This window comes from Poecile atricapillus, chromosome 1 (assembly GCF_030490865.1).
Source record: "Poecile atricapillus isolate bPoeAtr1 chromosome 1, bPoeAtr1.hap1, whole genome shotgun sequence".
NCBI classification, from domain to species: Eukaryota; Metazoa; Chordata; class Aves; order Passeriformes; family Paridae; genus Poecile; species Poecile atricapillus.
Window position 1 is genome coordinate 91,035,743 of NC_081249.1, and position 13,069 is coordinate 91,048,811.

General features: G+C 46.2%; 1 protein-coding gene across 1 annotated transcript in view; it reads right to left on the reverse strand.

Annotated features, from left to right (window-relative positions):
* Positions 1–13,069, reverse strand: part of PLA1A (phospholipase A1 member A) — a 21,887-nt gene continuing 8,818 nt past the window's right edge. Inside the window, exons 4-12 of the mRNA XM_058836486.1 lie at positions 12,813–12,990; positions 11,991–12,099; positions 10,408–10,509; positions 9,509–9,598; positions 8,894–9,061; positions 7,771–7,860; positions 7,213–7,321; positions 3,686–3,850; positions 1–2,470 (exon numbers count right to left, since the gene is read on the reverse strand). Coding sequence (XP_058692469.1) covers positions 2,386–2,470; positions 3,686–3,850; positions 7,213–7,321; positions 7,771–7,860; positions 8,894–9,061; positions 9,509–9,598; positions 10,408–10,509; positions 11,991–12,099; positions 12,813–12,990 — 1,096 coding nt within the window. The 3' untranslated portion in view covers positions 1–2,385. The remainder of the gene's footprint in view (positions 2,471–3,685; positions 3,851–7,212; positions 7,322–7,770; positions 7,861–8,893; positions 9,062–9,508; positions 9,599–10,407; positions 10,510–11,990; positions 12,100–12,812; positions 12,991–13,069) is intronic.

The window sequence follows — 13,069 nt, forward strand, 5'->3', positions numbered from 1 at the left end:
GATGATAATGCATCTCACTAGTAAGACCAGAAATTACTTTTCCAGGAGTTAGGATTTCTCATTAATGACAAACACAGCTTCTTAAAGAAGCTGGTGAAAAAAGACTTCTGGTTGGTTGTTTGCATTGATTATTGAAATAAAAAAGGGAAGAAATTGAGAGTTGGAACAGATGTAGGCAAGAGCCCTTTTATTCGTGCGCTCAAGGGGGCGTGACCTCAGGGTGCACAAAGAGTGAATGAAGGAAGGAATGGATACAAAACATCTGTGAAGAGAGCAGCCATCGGTAGGAAGTACAATGCCTTAATGAAAATAATGTAGAGATGGAAGGCTTCTTCCAAGTTCAGCTGCAACAGGATTTGTCTCATGAGCTTTCCCAGCCATTTCCTCGGTCAGGGAATTGGAAGTACCTGTGGAGGAATCCTCTGTCTCACAGAGCCTGGTGCACGCAAGTTGGGAATGGGAGTAGGAGCCTCTCCAGGGCAGGTATTCAGGGAAAGAGCAAGGAATGTTGGTCCTTCCATCAACACAGGGAAGGGTGTCCTTCAGTGCCTCTTGGCACAGACTTGCTCGGACACAGCCATCCTGCCTGTGGGGCTGGCTTTGTATCAGCCCTGGGCTGATGGAGGCAGCCCCACCTGCCCTGCCCTGCCCTGCCCTGCTCTGCTCTATTCACACAGGGGCTGTGGCCCAGCATCTGGTTTAGCCTGTCTTGCAAGTCTCAGCTGGGCAAAACCTGTGCCCTTGGGATCAAGCACTCTCACTGAGGGCCTCTGGAGTGGTGAGTATGTGGGATTTGTGATGTACACAGCTCCTTGCATTGCTCACCTTTGCTCCCACAGCAGAGCAGGAGAATGGGGCTAGCCTAGGCCTGGAAATCATCCTGCTCATGATTGTTTTCATGCTCTGTCAATACATTGGTGCTTCAGCCTGACCTCACTGCCTTTCACATCTTGGAAATGTCTGCAGCAGACTGACATGAGAGCTGCTGGGGTCTCTTCTGCTAAGGAACTGAAATTTGCAGTGGGACTGGGTCCATCTGTCGAGGAACTTTATACACCTGCCTGAAGCAGTGAACCAGGCTGGGCTGAATTACACACTGCCCTTCACTGGTGTCTGTTGAGTTTATATTCCAGTCTTCAACAAGAAGCTCCTGGGAAACTCTTCAATCATGATGCCAACTAACATGGATCTCTCTCAGGTTGTCAGAGTCCAGCTCTATCCCCCTCCCAAGTGTGTGTTGGAGATGGTGTTTGTTAGCTGTCCTTCCAAACAGTCTTGGGCCCCAAATCTTGGATGTGAACTGAAAGCAGGAGCTAATCCTGCTGTGACACTGTCTAGTGGAGCAGGAGTGACAGTTCATGGCAAATGATTTGAGACAATTCTTCATGGCAAAAATGCTCTTAGTATGTACCTCACTCCTGAGCATGGAATTCCTGGTACACTTTTCTGTCACTCAATGAGGCCACTGCAGGGAACCAGGGAAAATGGCCAACAGAAGATGTGATTTGTGGGCAGAAATGATGAAAGACTTGTCAACTCTTTAATTTGCATATGTATCATGGTGTGGAATAGGTGTGGGTGTGTTGTTTCTGTGGTCAGGCATCCCACTGTAATCTTTCACCAATTATTTCCAGACTTCAACTACTTTTTCTGGTCTGAACAGCTGTGCTGAGTTTCTGGGTCTGTTTCGTGTTAGGTGGCCCTGTGGCTACAGTGCTCCATTCTCCTACTACCTTCTATTCTGGGCAGATGGTGAAAGCAGTGCAAAATTGGATGTGACAGCTCTGTGCTGCTCCTGGTGTCTGCTTCACTTCATGTGAGTTTCAGAGAGAATTATGTGCTGTAAAATCAATAGGGTCTCCCTCTGAAAGCATCTTGTAGATGAGTCTAGTGAGTTTCCCATTGGAGGTCTGATTAAGAATGACTCCTTCCTTCCAAACTTGGACCACACTGTTTCCCCTTGCTGAGGAAAAAGAATACCTCTCACCTTTAATATGAAGATTTCAGGACAGTTTAATATAAAACACTAATACACTAATGAATTATACTAATACAAATACCACTACAAAAAGAGTGATATTTTCCACTCCTACTTTAATACAGATTCAAACCTTGAGATTAAATGCCTTTCCTGTCTCAATTTGTGAGCTGGGTACAGAACCTGGGAGACAAAAATGTCAATCCAGCCTTTCAACTGAAAGATTTTGCTGTAACCAGTTAAGCTTGTATTTGTCAATCTGCCATGCACTTCTTTTCCTTGACATCTTGCCCCTAGTGCAGGGAGTAAAAAACCCATCCAGTTTTATGCTGAAAGTATCATCTGGGAGCAGAGAGCAGCGATAGATTTAGGATTTCTTTCTGGTTCTGTGTATCCTGAAGGCAGAGCTAGGCACAAGCGGTGGGCAGGTCATACGAGATGTCTGTTTTGCTGGGGAGGGTGAGGATCCAGGGAAGACACGACCTTGTCCTGCTGTGGGAAGAGCACAGAGAAGTCAGGCTGGCTTTGCAAGGGATAGTGAATGGGCCGCTGTGCCCTGGCTGGAAGGGTGTGTATGGGCTCGTGTCCTTCACCTTTCCCTTGATCTCAGCAGCACCACTGTTGCTCTGAGTGCTCCCAGTACAGTGACAGGAGCACAGCTGTGAGCCTGTGCAACTCTACAGCTTTCTATCTCTATCTAAGATAAGTCCAGTGCTTCCAGGAGTGCAGGTTAGAACCTCTTTCAGGCAATGTGTCTTGCTGTCCCATTCATAAGTGATAAAAACATATCCAACTCTGGAGTGCAAAACATGCTAGTAAGGAAAAGTCCTTATACTCAAGGGAGTACCTAGTATTTATATAGGAATGCCTTTTTTCTTCTCCTATCTGGGCCTGCTGGATACATTTTTACTGCCTAGAACTTCAGCTTCCCTACTGTCCATTAAAGTAGAATTTGAACCTTCTTTGAAGTATCCACTAGCTTGCTTCAGCCTTGAGCCAGCATTTCAGAAGCAATGTGGATGGACAGTTTAAGGTGTCACTATAGACTCAGTTGTTTTTTCCTGCCTGCAATAACTTTGGATCTGCAAAACTCCTGCCAAGAATATTGCATTATGGAGAAGACAATTATCTCTCTCAGGATGAGAAGGACTTGGCTGCTTTTACTCCAGGAAAGGTAACTATGGCTGAAGGTATATACTCTACCATGTCTGACCTAGAAAATGACAAAATGGTTGTCTACAGCCTTAGTGCTTTATAAACCTTGCTGTATAAAACACAGAAATATATTATTGGTCTTCCGTTGTCTCATCCTGAAAAATGTTCACCGGTCATGTTTTAGATGGGGACCCATTGTAGACAGGGGAAGATGGAGAGGGCAAGCAAGGACAAAGGAATAAATTTTAGTTAGTACAAGCTTTTGCTGTGATTTGTGACGTAAGTGTCTTCAAGGTGATGGGAGTTGCAGCCCTTTTCCTTCCATGGCACTACACTTTTATCCTGGGGGATGAATTTTAGAAAACTCCTAGAGAACTACCTTTGTAGCTTTTCTCTTTCACAAATACAAAGTGAGTTACATAGGGACACAGGGGTGATGGGAAAGACCTCTTTATGTGTTTTTCCCTAAATAGGTGGAAAAAGGCATTACTTCAAACCACAGGCTGCATCCATAGGCCCAGCACATCCCTTTATGACATTCCTGATGCTTACCTGCTGTTGAGAGGCAGTGGTGCTACACAGAACTTGCCAACAACAGATGGCTCATCCTTGCTCCAAAAACGATTCTTGGGGATATACCTCAGGGTCACACTGTTTATCTGGCAGAGGGGAACTCGGTGGGCCAGCAGATGTTTGCCTGTCTCCTGGTCCTTGGGTCTGCAAGGCAGGATGAGAGATTGAGGGAGGTGTTCAGTCAACCTGCAGATACAGTCCATGTGCAGATCCATGGAAACACTGGAGGAATCTGCAGTATTATTGGGAAGCCCTCATATAATAAAATGGAGTGAGAAGACTCAGACTCATCTGTCAAAACAAGGCATTACATGAGCGTCTTCCAGGCTGTCTCTCCATGTTTTATCTCTGTATTCAGGAATATTTCTGTATAAATATATTTCCTTCCATCACCAATTCTTTTTACTGTTGCATAAGGATTGAAACACTGCTCAGCTTGCCACAGAAAGGTAAGTAGTAGATAAGTCAACATCTATGAAATGGTGAATGGCATGGATGGGGATCAGTTGTGGATCATTTCTTCCAGTACACAAACTGGGATCCTCAAAGAAAGCTAAGAGGTGGCAGGATCAAAAAAATGCACAGCACGCAGAGTACCACTCCTTTCAAGCAGTAAAAATCCTTGCTTTGGGATGTTGTGAATGCCAGGAAGTTTACAAGACTGTACAAGTCAAGGGAGGGGGACTGGACAGGTTTGTGGAATACAAAAGCTAGTAAGGATAAAGATCTCTTTGGCTCTGAAAGTCCCTGAGATGTAAGTAGACACAGGGAAACTCTTTGGGGAAGTATTGCTACACACTTACACAGAGATTTTTTTTTATATTCTTCTCTAGCTACTTGCTTTTGATCATGTCAAAGGTGGGATGCTTGGATAGAGGGACCTTTGTCTGTCCCTATGCTCTTACCCAGGCAACGTGAACTGAGAAATGACAGAGGTTTGGTGATGAGCCAATGACCAGAGCCCAGTGAGTTGTGTCCCACAGATCTGTGCTGCCCAGGTATTTTAAGTCTCTTCTATGGAGTCCATCCAGTGGGCCTTACACTTGGTCTACGTGGCAGCTCCTAGAGCACGGAGATCATTGATTGCCTTGTGCTTGTGAGGAATGATATATGTGCAGCTGGCTTGGCAAAGTCCCACAACTGCCTGGGTGACTGTCTGATCAGAAATATGATGGCAGGGAAAGGGGAGAGGTGACAAAAGGATCAGGAAGAGCTTACAATTCTGCTAACCAAAGTAACTCTCAGGCACAGGCTGACAGCAGCACTCGCAGCAGCCAGCTCACAGCAGCACAGCCAATCTCTCCCTTAGACTGCAGCAGTAGTTGCTGCGTTTTGTGTGTCTGTGTCTGGCTTGAAGCTGCTAAAAATAAGAAACATGGCAAAATTGTGTTTATGAAAGTTAATAATGGATAGCAAATGGAGGCCATCTCTCTATGGCACATTGTCCATGGACAGAGGAACTCAGTACAGTTAACCATGCTGAAAGAGCCACTCCTGTGACTGACGCTGGGTCCCATCCTGCACAACCTTTGGATGGATTTAGGAGACTTGGCTGGCTTCAGAGGTATGTTTTCTTGGATATGGGAGATGATGCCATGTGATGTGTAAGCACACAGGAGTGCAGCTGGGAAGTGTCCTGTGTAGCAAACTCCTCACTCATCAGGCCCATGTCAGCTACTGAAGCTTGGGGACCTGTCTCTTGGGGCATTCTGAGCAACATGTGGGGAGGAGTGAGAGTGGAATGGATATGTGGGAGAGGAGACAAGAAGGGCAGTGTGAGGCAAGACACAACCATGTGAGTCCTTTGCTGAAGGTCTGAGACTAGCTGAACACTCCCAAGTAAGTCCCTCTGCGCTTCTGGGAAACTGCAGGATGATTTACATGACAGATCATCTGAGATAAGTCACTGATCGATCAGTGTCTGAACTGTGATGTGAGGATCTATGTTTAGATGCCCATATGATACTCTGAGCTTGACTGCACTGGAAGGCTGAGCTTTGCCTAGAGCAAGGAAATTTGCCCTTTGCTACTAGTGGGAAATAAAAGGGATATCTCCAATTTTGTACTCTCAAATCTGTAGGTTTATTGCTGTAAGCAAATTTTTCAGTTGAGCCTTGTGCTTCTAAGAAAGGCATTTAAAAGAAACACAGCTGCTGTTCTCCCCCACAGGGCATCTCTGGATAGGTTTCCCTGCTCTAACTCCACTGTCTCATTAAAACCAGAGGGTACAGCAAAGCCCCGGGATTGCCTGCCTGGCTCACTTCCCTGGGCAGCCTTTCCCTCCAGTGCTCACATGCCTCCTGCTGGGCTCCCACCAAACCCAGTGTCCGACAGCTGCCAATGGAAGCGCTGCAGGGGTCCTGGTCTGACCTGGCTATTACTACTTCTTCCTTCCTGCATCTGCAGAAAAGGCAGATTTGGCTTCCAAAACAGGAGGAGTCGAACAGACTGAGCTCCACCAGGCTGGTGTACAAACCCAAATTGTGCTGCCAGGCTGGAAATCTGTGACCAAGCATCTGTGTCACTCTGGAGAGTACCTAGAGTGTGGCTTCCCCTTCCCCATTTCTCCCCGCTACCTCCTGGTGCCCACGACTGAATCAGAAACACAATTAGCTCCAGGTCACATAGTTTGGCTTAGCAGTAAGAACTGTGTGGGAGCCAGCGCTGGAAGTCCTGTGATCCCAGGGGAGCTGGCTGGGACACTTTAGCAGGCTGCTTTCCTGCTTCCTGAGGAAGCCAGCAGCATGTGCTAGCTGCATCCCAGTCCAGAGCTGTGGGCAAGGAGTAGGAAGTGAGGAAGGCTCTGGGGAACTTCTTGTGGTGGGGAGATCCCCTGGTGACAAGAGCTGCAGAGTCTGATTCTGTAATTCAGACACAGTCTGGTGGAAGGTGGTGCTTTCAAGACACATCTTCCTGTCTCCACAGTGGATCCTGGTCCCCTGCCCCTTGGTTTTGCCTGCAATGGGAGTGAGAGCATTTCTGCATTCCTGCAGAGGCAACAAGCTACGTTCCTGACTGTGCTGAGGTGCACTTGTCTCCTCTTTCCAACTGCTGTCCTCTTGGGCATCAAGAGAAATGTCTAAGCCACCAAGTCCACCTGTCTGGAGCCTCTGGTGGATTGGGGTCTTGCTGTAAGCCACCCCTGTCTGCCAGAGCAGGGCTAGTGACTGACAGTGATTGCAGTTTGAAGTGGCACCAGGTCAGAGTATGGTGTGGAAAAGGAACCAGCATAGCCACACTGAAATATGCAAACCTGGGGCTCCAAGAGTGTTCCTACTGCTTTGTGCACTTGGGAAAGACATGGACCCAGTTAGGGTTACTGAGTAGTGATAGCACATGCCTGATTCTTGAGGGCATTTAAGGAAAATGTGGAGGGACTCAAGAAGCAAGGGTGTGGTTCATCACTAAGGGAAATACACTGTTGTTGTGCTTTTCCTGGACTAGGATAAACATCCTTACTCATGGAGCTGAGAAAGAATAGGCCAGAAGCATGCAGTGTCACTCACATGGTGATCTTTGCTGTGTCCTTGGTGCTGTTGCTGCTGAAACTGATCTCAATGCTGGTCACTCTGTTCCTTTTCTTCTGCAAGTGGAACTCAACCAGGCTGTGGTGGACTGAGCAAGAAGCAAAGAATGCGGGTGTGAGGACATGTACTATCTGTAGTACCTACCCATGACAAAAGAGGGGCTCTAGCACTCATTCCCTGGCCCCACCAGCAGAAAAGGTTAAACAGACATAAGAAAGAATCAAGTCTCTGTGCTATGTGAGGCATGGGGTCATGTCTGTACAGCCCAGTGTGAACAAACAGGTATTTTCCATCCTTTTTACCTCAGCCCTGAAACCACGTGGCTGTGTTAGATCAGGGCTGTGCCCACACTAACAAATCTGTTGGAAAGGGCTTTATGGAAGGGATGTGCAGGGTTATTGCTCTTCAGTGGTATGTCAGACCCCATGGCCCACAGCAGCTGACTCTGATGGGTACTGGAACTCTGATGTGCTGGAACTATCCGGGCTCCTCAGAGGCCAGCACCCTTCTGGCTCATTTTTCTCTCATGCTACTTACCACAGAATGGGGCTGAAGGACTGGTCATTAAAAAAACTTTCACTTCCTGAGGCAGCCTGCTCATGTTGACACCTGCCTGCTCCAGCAGACCTGTGAAAGGAAATGAAGTCAGTGCAGGGAAAGCCATGAATGACAAAACAGAAATATAATCAGTCACCTCCTTTCCTGATTCCCCTGTCTTGGTCCCTTTCTTATACCAGTGCAAATCAGAGCAAGTACAAGTTTGTGGTGTCTGTTTGAAAGGTGAACATTCCCTCAGAAAGTCTCCTCTGGCTACCCCAGGTAATCATCACCAGAGAACCTCTTGGTGGCTTTCTTTTCATTCCTTTGCTAACAAACTGTGCTATCAGTTGCATCTGTGCAAAATGAGCAAGACTAAAGACTGCCAAGTCAGGTAACTTAGTGCAGATGTAAATGACAGTGCAAACACAAGGGAAATGGAATTCCTTGGTCAAATGAGCAAACTACCAGAACTCATGGCCTACATTATTGAATAGCTGGCAAAATGGTTTGGTGAGAAATGGCTGATCTGAGAGAACCTATACCAAAAAAAGCCTCTCTTTATGTTCCTCTGGCACCATACTGCAAATAGCAGCAGAAGACACTTCCTTTCCTCATGCCACAGCTCATTTTCAGAAGCCGATTACCCTCTCCAGTCCAAAGACTGGTCATCATCTGGACTGGACCCCATCATCTTTGGAGTGACCATGGCAGAAATTTATGAAAAGGAGGTGACTCAGTAACACTGGATGGTGCAGAAGAATGAGACTTCAGGCTTGAACTAAAATTTCCAGCTGCTTCTCTAAGCAAGACATTTTTTTGAGCTGATTGCCTACTGATTCTGGCAGGCAATTCTGGAAACTCTCTTTTAACACATATCTGGGCCCTAGGAAATGTTTAAAGATAAGAAATGTTCAAGATTTTACTGTTCTACTTCGTGCAATATATGAGCTTTTAAAATGTGTCTGTAGAAACCTGAAAATGAAACAGCTTCTCACTCTTCCCAAAGAGATCCAAAGCAAATCCTGCTGAGAGAAATGTGGACTGCATCCTGTGCTCTGCACTGACACCATCAGGAATGTATTGTCATCTGCTCCAGGAAGGTCTCATGCTGGTACTGTACCTATTCTGGGACAGGAGGACAGGAAGGGTTCTGCACAGTTCAGGCAATGACCATTTAGAAAATCTTGATGACTTGCACAGGGGAACCCCATGATGGGACAGGGATGGTTCAAGGCACTGATGTAGAGATGCACAGCCCGCATGTGATCACAGATCAGGAAGTTATAGCCTGCAAGGAAAAAAATTAACCAGAGACAAGCAGCCATGAGTGTTCCTGTTGGCTTCAGGCTTTTTGCTCATTCCCAAGGAACTGGGAGTGAAGGAACATTCTAAGTAGACACGACTACCAGCATGAAAACAAAAGGCAGCTTTTTTTAGTGCTACCTAAGAGCTTTTTCTAGCAATGTGTCATCTCTGCTGAAGCTAGGGTTTTGTGTCACAGAGAAACATCACCAAAATCGCATCTCTTGATGGTGGTGCTGCCAAAACACTTGGTCTGTATGTGATTTTAATTTCACCTGCTTCTTGTACTGCTGAGAAGAGATGTGGGCTGTGAACATGTTTGTCTCGCTTTGCTGACTGCCTTGGCTGTAGCAAGAGCTATTTGTCAAACAGCATTTTCACAGGCTGCTAAATAGCCATGAGAGCTCTTTGCTTGGTCAGAGAGTGCTCTTACCTGCAGAGATGAATCGGGGGCATCCTGGCTGATCTTTGCCTCCATTGACAAAATAATCGATGTGGCCTACAGGAATCCGGATCCCGAAATCTGAAAGGAGGTGAAATTCCACTTCATTCTCAGGCTTGGCTCTTCCTTAGGCTTTACCCTACATGGTGATGACAGGTCCCAATAATTGGTTGAGCATTAGTAGTACTGGAGCCAGCCCTAATGCTGGAGACATCAAGGCCAGATTTCCTGCTTCTACATGTGCAGGTTTGATACATGGAGAAGAAAATGCTCCAGGCCCTGCCATCAAAATGACTGGAAACTGTGTCTTAACCATCACCTCAGCAGCCCTAGTTCTTGATTCTATGTAAAGGAGAACTAAACTGACCACAGCCTTAATTTGGGATTATGAAGGATAATTGGGAGTTGTGTTGGTAAAGGTTTTTGTGGTCTCCAGGCAAAAGGTGTGACTCAAAGGCACCACATTATTCTTTAGCACATGTTCTGCCTATGTAGATCCTCAGTGCTTTAGAGAAGTTACTCTGCTGTAGCACCAGCTGTTGGATTGACTCTGTTACTTTCAGACAGCACTCTCGTGGCACTTTTCTTACATCAGGTGGGAAAAAACCAAATTGAAACCTGACCCATAAATTCCCTTCAGGCAATAAAAGTCATGCTGAGCTGGTTCTTCGTAAACTCACTCTGCCGTAGCAATCTCCGCCTTTTGGTTGTTTGAAGTGCTCTGGGGTATGAATTGGTCATCAAAGCCTTTCCTAACAAGAAACTTCCTCAGAGTGAACTTGAATTCATGGTAGTCTGGCAAAAAAGGGACAATGACCTACAGCCCCCTTAGCAATAATGATGTCAGGGAGAACAGAAGCCCAGGCTGAGGAAGAGGGAAGCCAGCTTACTGTCAGCATCAGTATGAATGGCTTCCACAAAGAGGGCATCCCCAGGATCCAGGCGTTCCTCGGGGCTGGCTCTGGTGTACTTAGGGCCTGCAGGATCCAGGGCTGTAAGAAAATCAAACACCTCAACAACAAGTACTCTTCAACCCCTCTCTTTCTTATTTCTGAACCAGTTATTTTTATCTAAAACTTAAAAAATACTGCTAGGCAGAAATAATAAATTATTCCTAGTTCTCAGCAATTAAGCTCCAGAATAGTTTCTGCCAGTGCCAGCTTCCACTACAGCTTCCTTGCATTATCCTTGCTGCTGCACACCCTTTCAGCTGCACACCCTTGAGTTTTAACTCAAGGTTCTAGGCTGTAAAGCCATGACTGAGCTTTAAATAGCTCTGACAGAGTGGGTGCATAGTGTCTCTTGGAGTTTTGGTGAAAGAGAATCAAACTTTTTAATGCCTTCCCAAGTTGTACTGTCATGTATATCAGCACTTCAGTCTGAGAAATGTCACTGGAGATCAGCATTTAGGTGGTGAATTCAGCACCCCAGGCATTAACCAACTCAGGAATTACAGAAGTTTCATACTACCTAACAATTTTAAACCCAAGAGACTTCTGAGCCCTTTCCTCACAAATAAAATTGAGTCTTTAGCAATCATCTACATTTTTGCCTAAAACTTGCTCCTAGAGCAACTTCTGTGGACTCAAAGGAACACAGAAAAGTATCCTTGGCAATACCAAGAAGCAGAATACTTTTTTTTTTTTTTTCCCTGAGGTTTATCCTGTTCTCATTTGATGGAAAAATAATACCATAAGACTTTTTTTTACTCCCCAGGCAAAAATAGTTTAGGAGGCAGGTCTGCTCCAGATGCCATGGAGCTCACTGGTTTCACAGCTTTGGAATTAGTCTCATTAATTATTTATGGTGAAGGCAATATCAACAATATACAAATGAGCACATCTGCATTTGTGAGGGGAAAGGGAAGGAGGAAAAGGAGAAGGAAAAAACACCTTCCTTTCTGTTCTTTCTGTAAATAAAAGCTAAAAGGCTTGCCTTATCACTACAAACTTGCCTGATGACCACTGGGCCATCACTGGACCTGCTCTGCTCTTCTTGCCCAAACACAGCAGGACTGTATCCCTTGTCTGTGAGGCCACTACCCACCTCACTGTCCCCTTGGCTCTCAGCTCACATTTTCCTGCAGAGCAGCTCACTCCGGCTGCTCCCCCTGCAATTGCATTGTGGGCTTTAATTCTAAGAACCACAGGTATGTGCTGTAATTTGGAAGCAAAGCTTCTGAGTGTTGTGGGCTTTCACTAGTCATGAGGGCTTGTGCTCAGCTTGTAAGCTGGCACCAATTTGAAGAGTGTAGCAGAGGTGAAAAGACCTTTTTGCAAATGCTGTGTTCATTTGGCAGTGTGGAGGGGACTGGTGTTGGAAAGGCGCTGTCAGAATCTAGGAAGAAGCCCATAAGCTTGGCTCTAGTGAGCCCTTATGAAATGAAAAGACCATTCTGAATGACTCCTCTTTCTTGCCTCTTTCACTCTCTCTTGAAGGAGAGGTGAGGACTCCAGGCTCAGTTTGATGGTACCTGTTATCCGTCCCAGGTGACCGCCATGGAAGTGTCCCACCAGGCCCCCGACGTGTGCTCCGAGGCTTACCCCAATGATGTGGATAGATGTCCCTGAGACTCCCAGGGCCTGCAGGATAACAATAATAAAAACTATTGTTTCTGTAGCAGAAAGGTGAAATACCCTGTCCCAGCCCATGCAGCAGCTCTATAACTCTCCTAATACAGGATTGCTTTTGAAGCGTACAGTGGAAAACCAAATACTTTAGGAAATTATGGATATTGCCCTTATCTGTTTTTCAGAGCCTTTCTTCAGGTCCACAGATGCAAACCCAGCCCTAAACAGATTGGTCAACACTGCAAACATTTAATGGAGAGTTTACATGTAGCTGTTAACACAAAGATTCATCACCCTGATTGCAGAAGTCTTGTTCAGCTGTGCGTTGCACGAACAGAACGGGACACATCTGGGTATTTCCACAGAGTGGGAAGTGTATCTGAAGCCCAGAGCAAACATAATATAGCTTCAAATCTCACTTCCTCCAGCTTCCTGGGCAAAATTTATCAGCAGAAGAAGAAGACTGTCCAGTGACTATGGATCTGAGAAAACCCAAGGCAGGCCTTAGGTTTATTCTGAAGAGGCAGCTGACAACTGGGATTTTTTCCAGAAAACGTCAAAACTCAAAAGGAAGAATAAAAATGGTGGCATACTCAAGCCTGGATTGAAAGAGGGAAAACAGAAAAATTTGGAATAAAAAATCCACTTGTCCAATTCCTGGATACAGCAGGTTGGGGGCAACTCCCTGGCTGTGCTCCCTGCACTGGAAATGCCCAGTAGCTTACCAGGAGCTTGCTGATGAACTGTGAGATGGCGAGGGCCAGCTGTGTGACATTTTCCACTGCCGAGGGATAGGCTCCTGTAGACCCATAAACCCAGTCTACTGCGATCACATTCACCTGCCTGGTGTGCAGTATGGCTCGGACAAGCCCTTCAATCCAGGAAGGTTTGGTACCCAAAGCCCTGTGGAGTCACCAGAGACAAGGGTGTTAGGTGTTCCCCAAGCAGGGCATGTGCCACTGTGCTGTTCACTGCTGCTGGA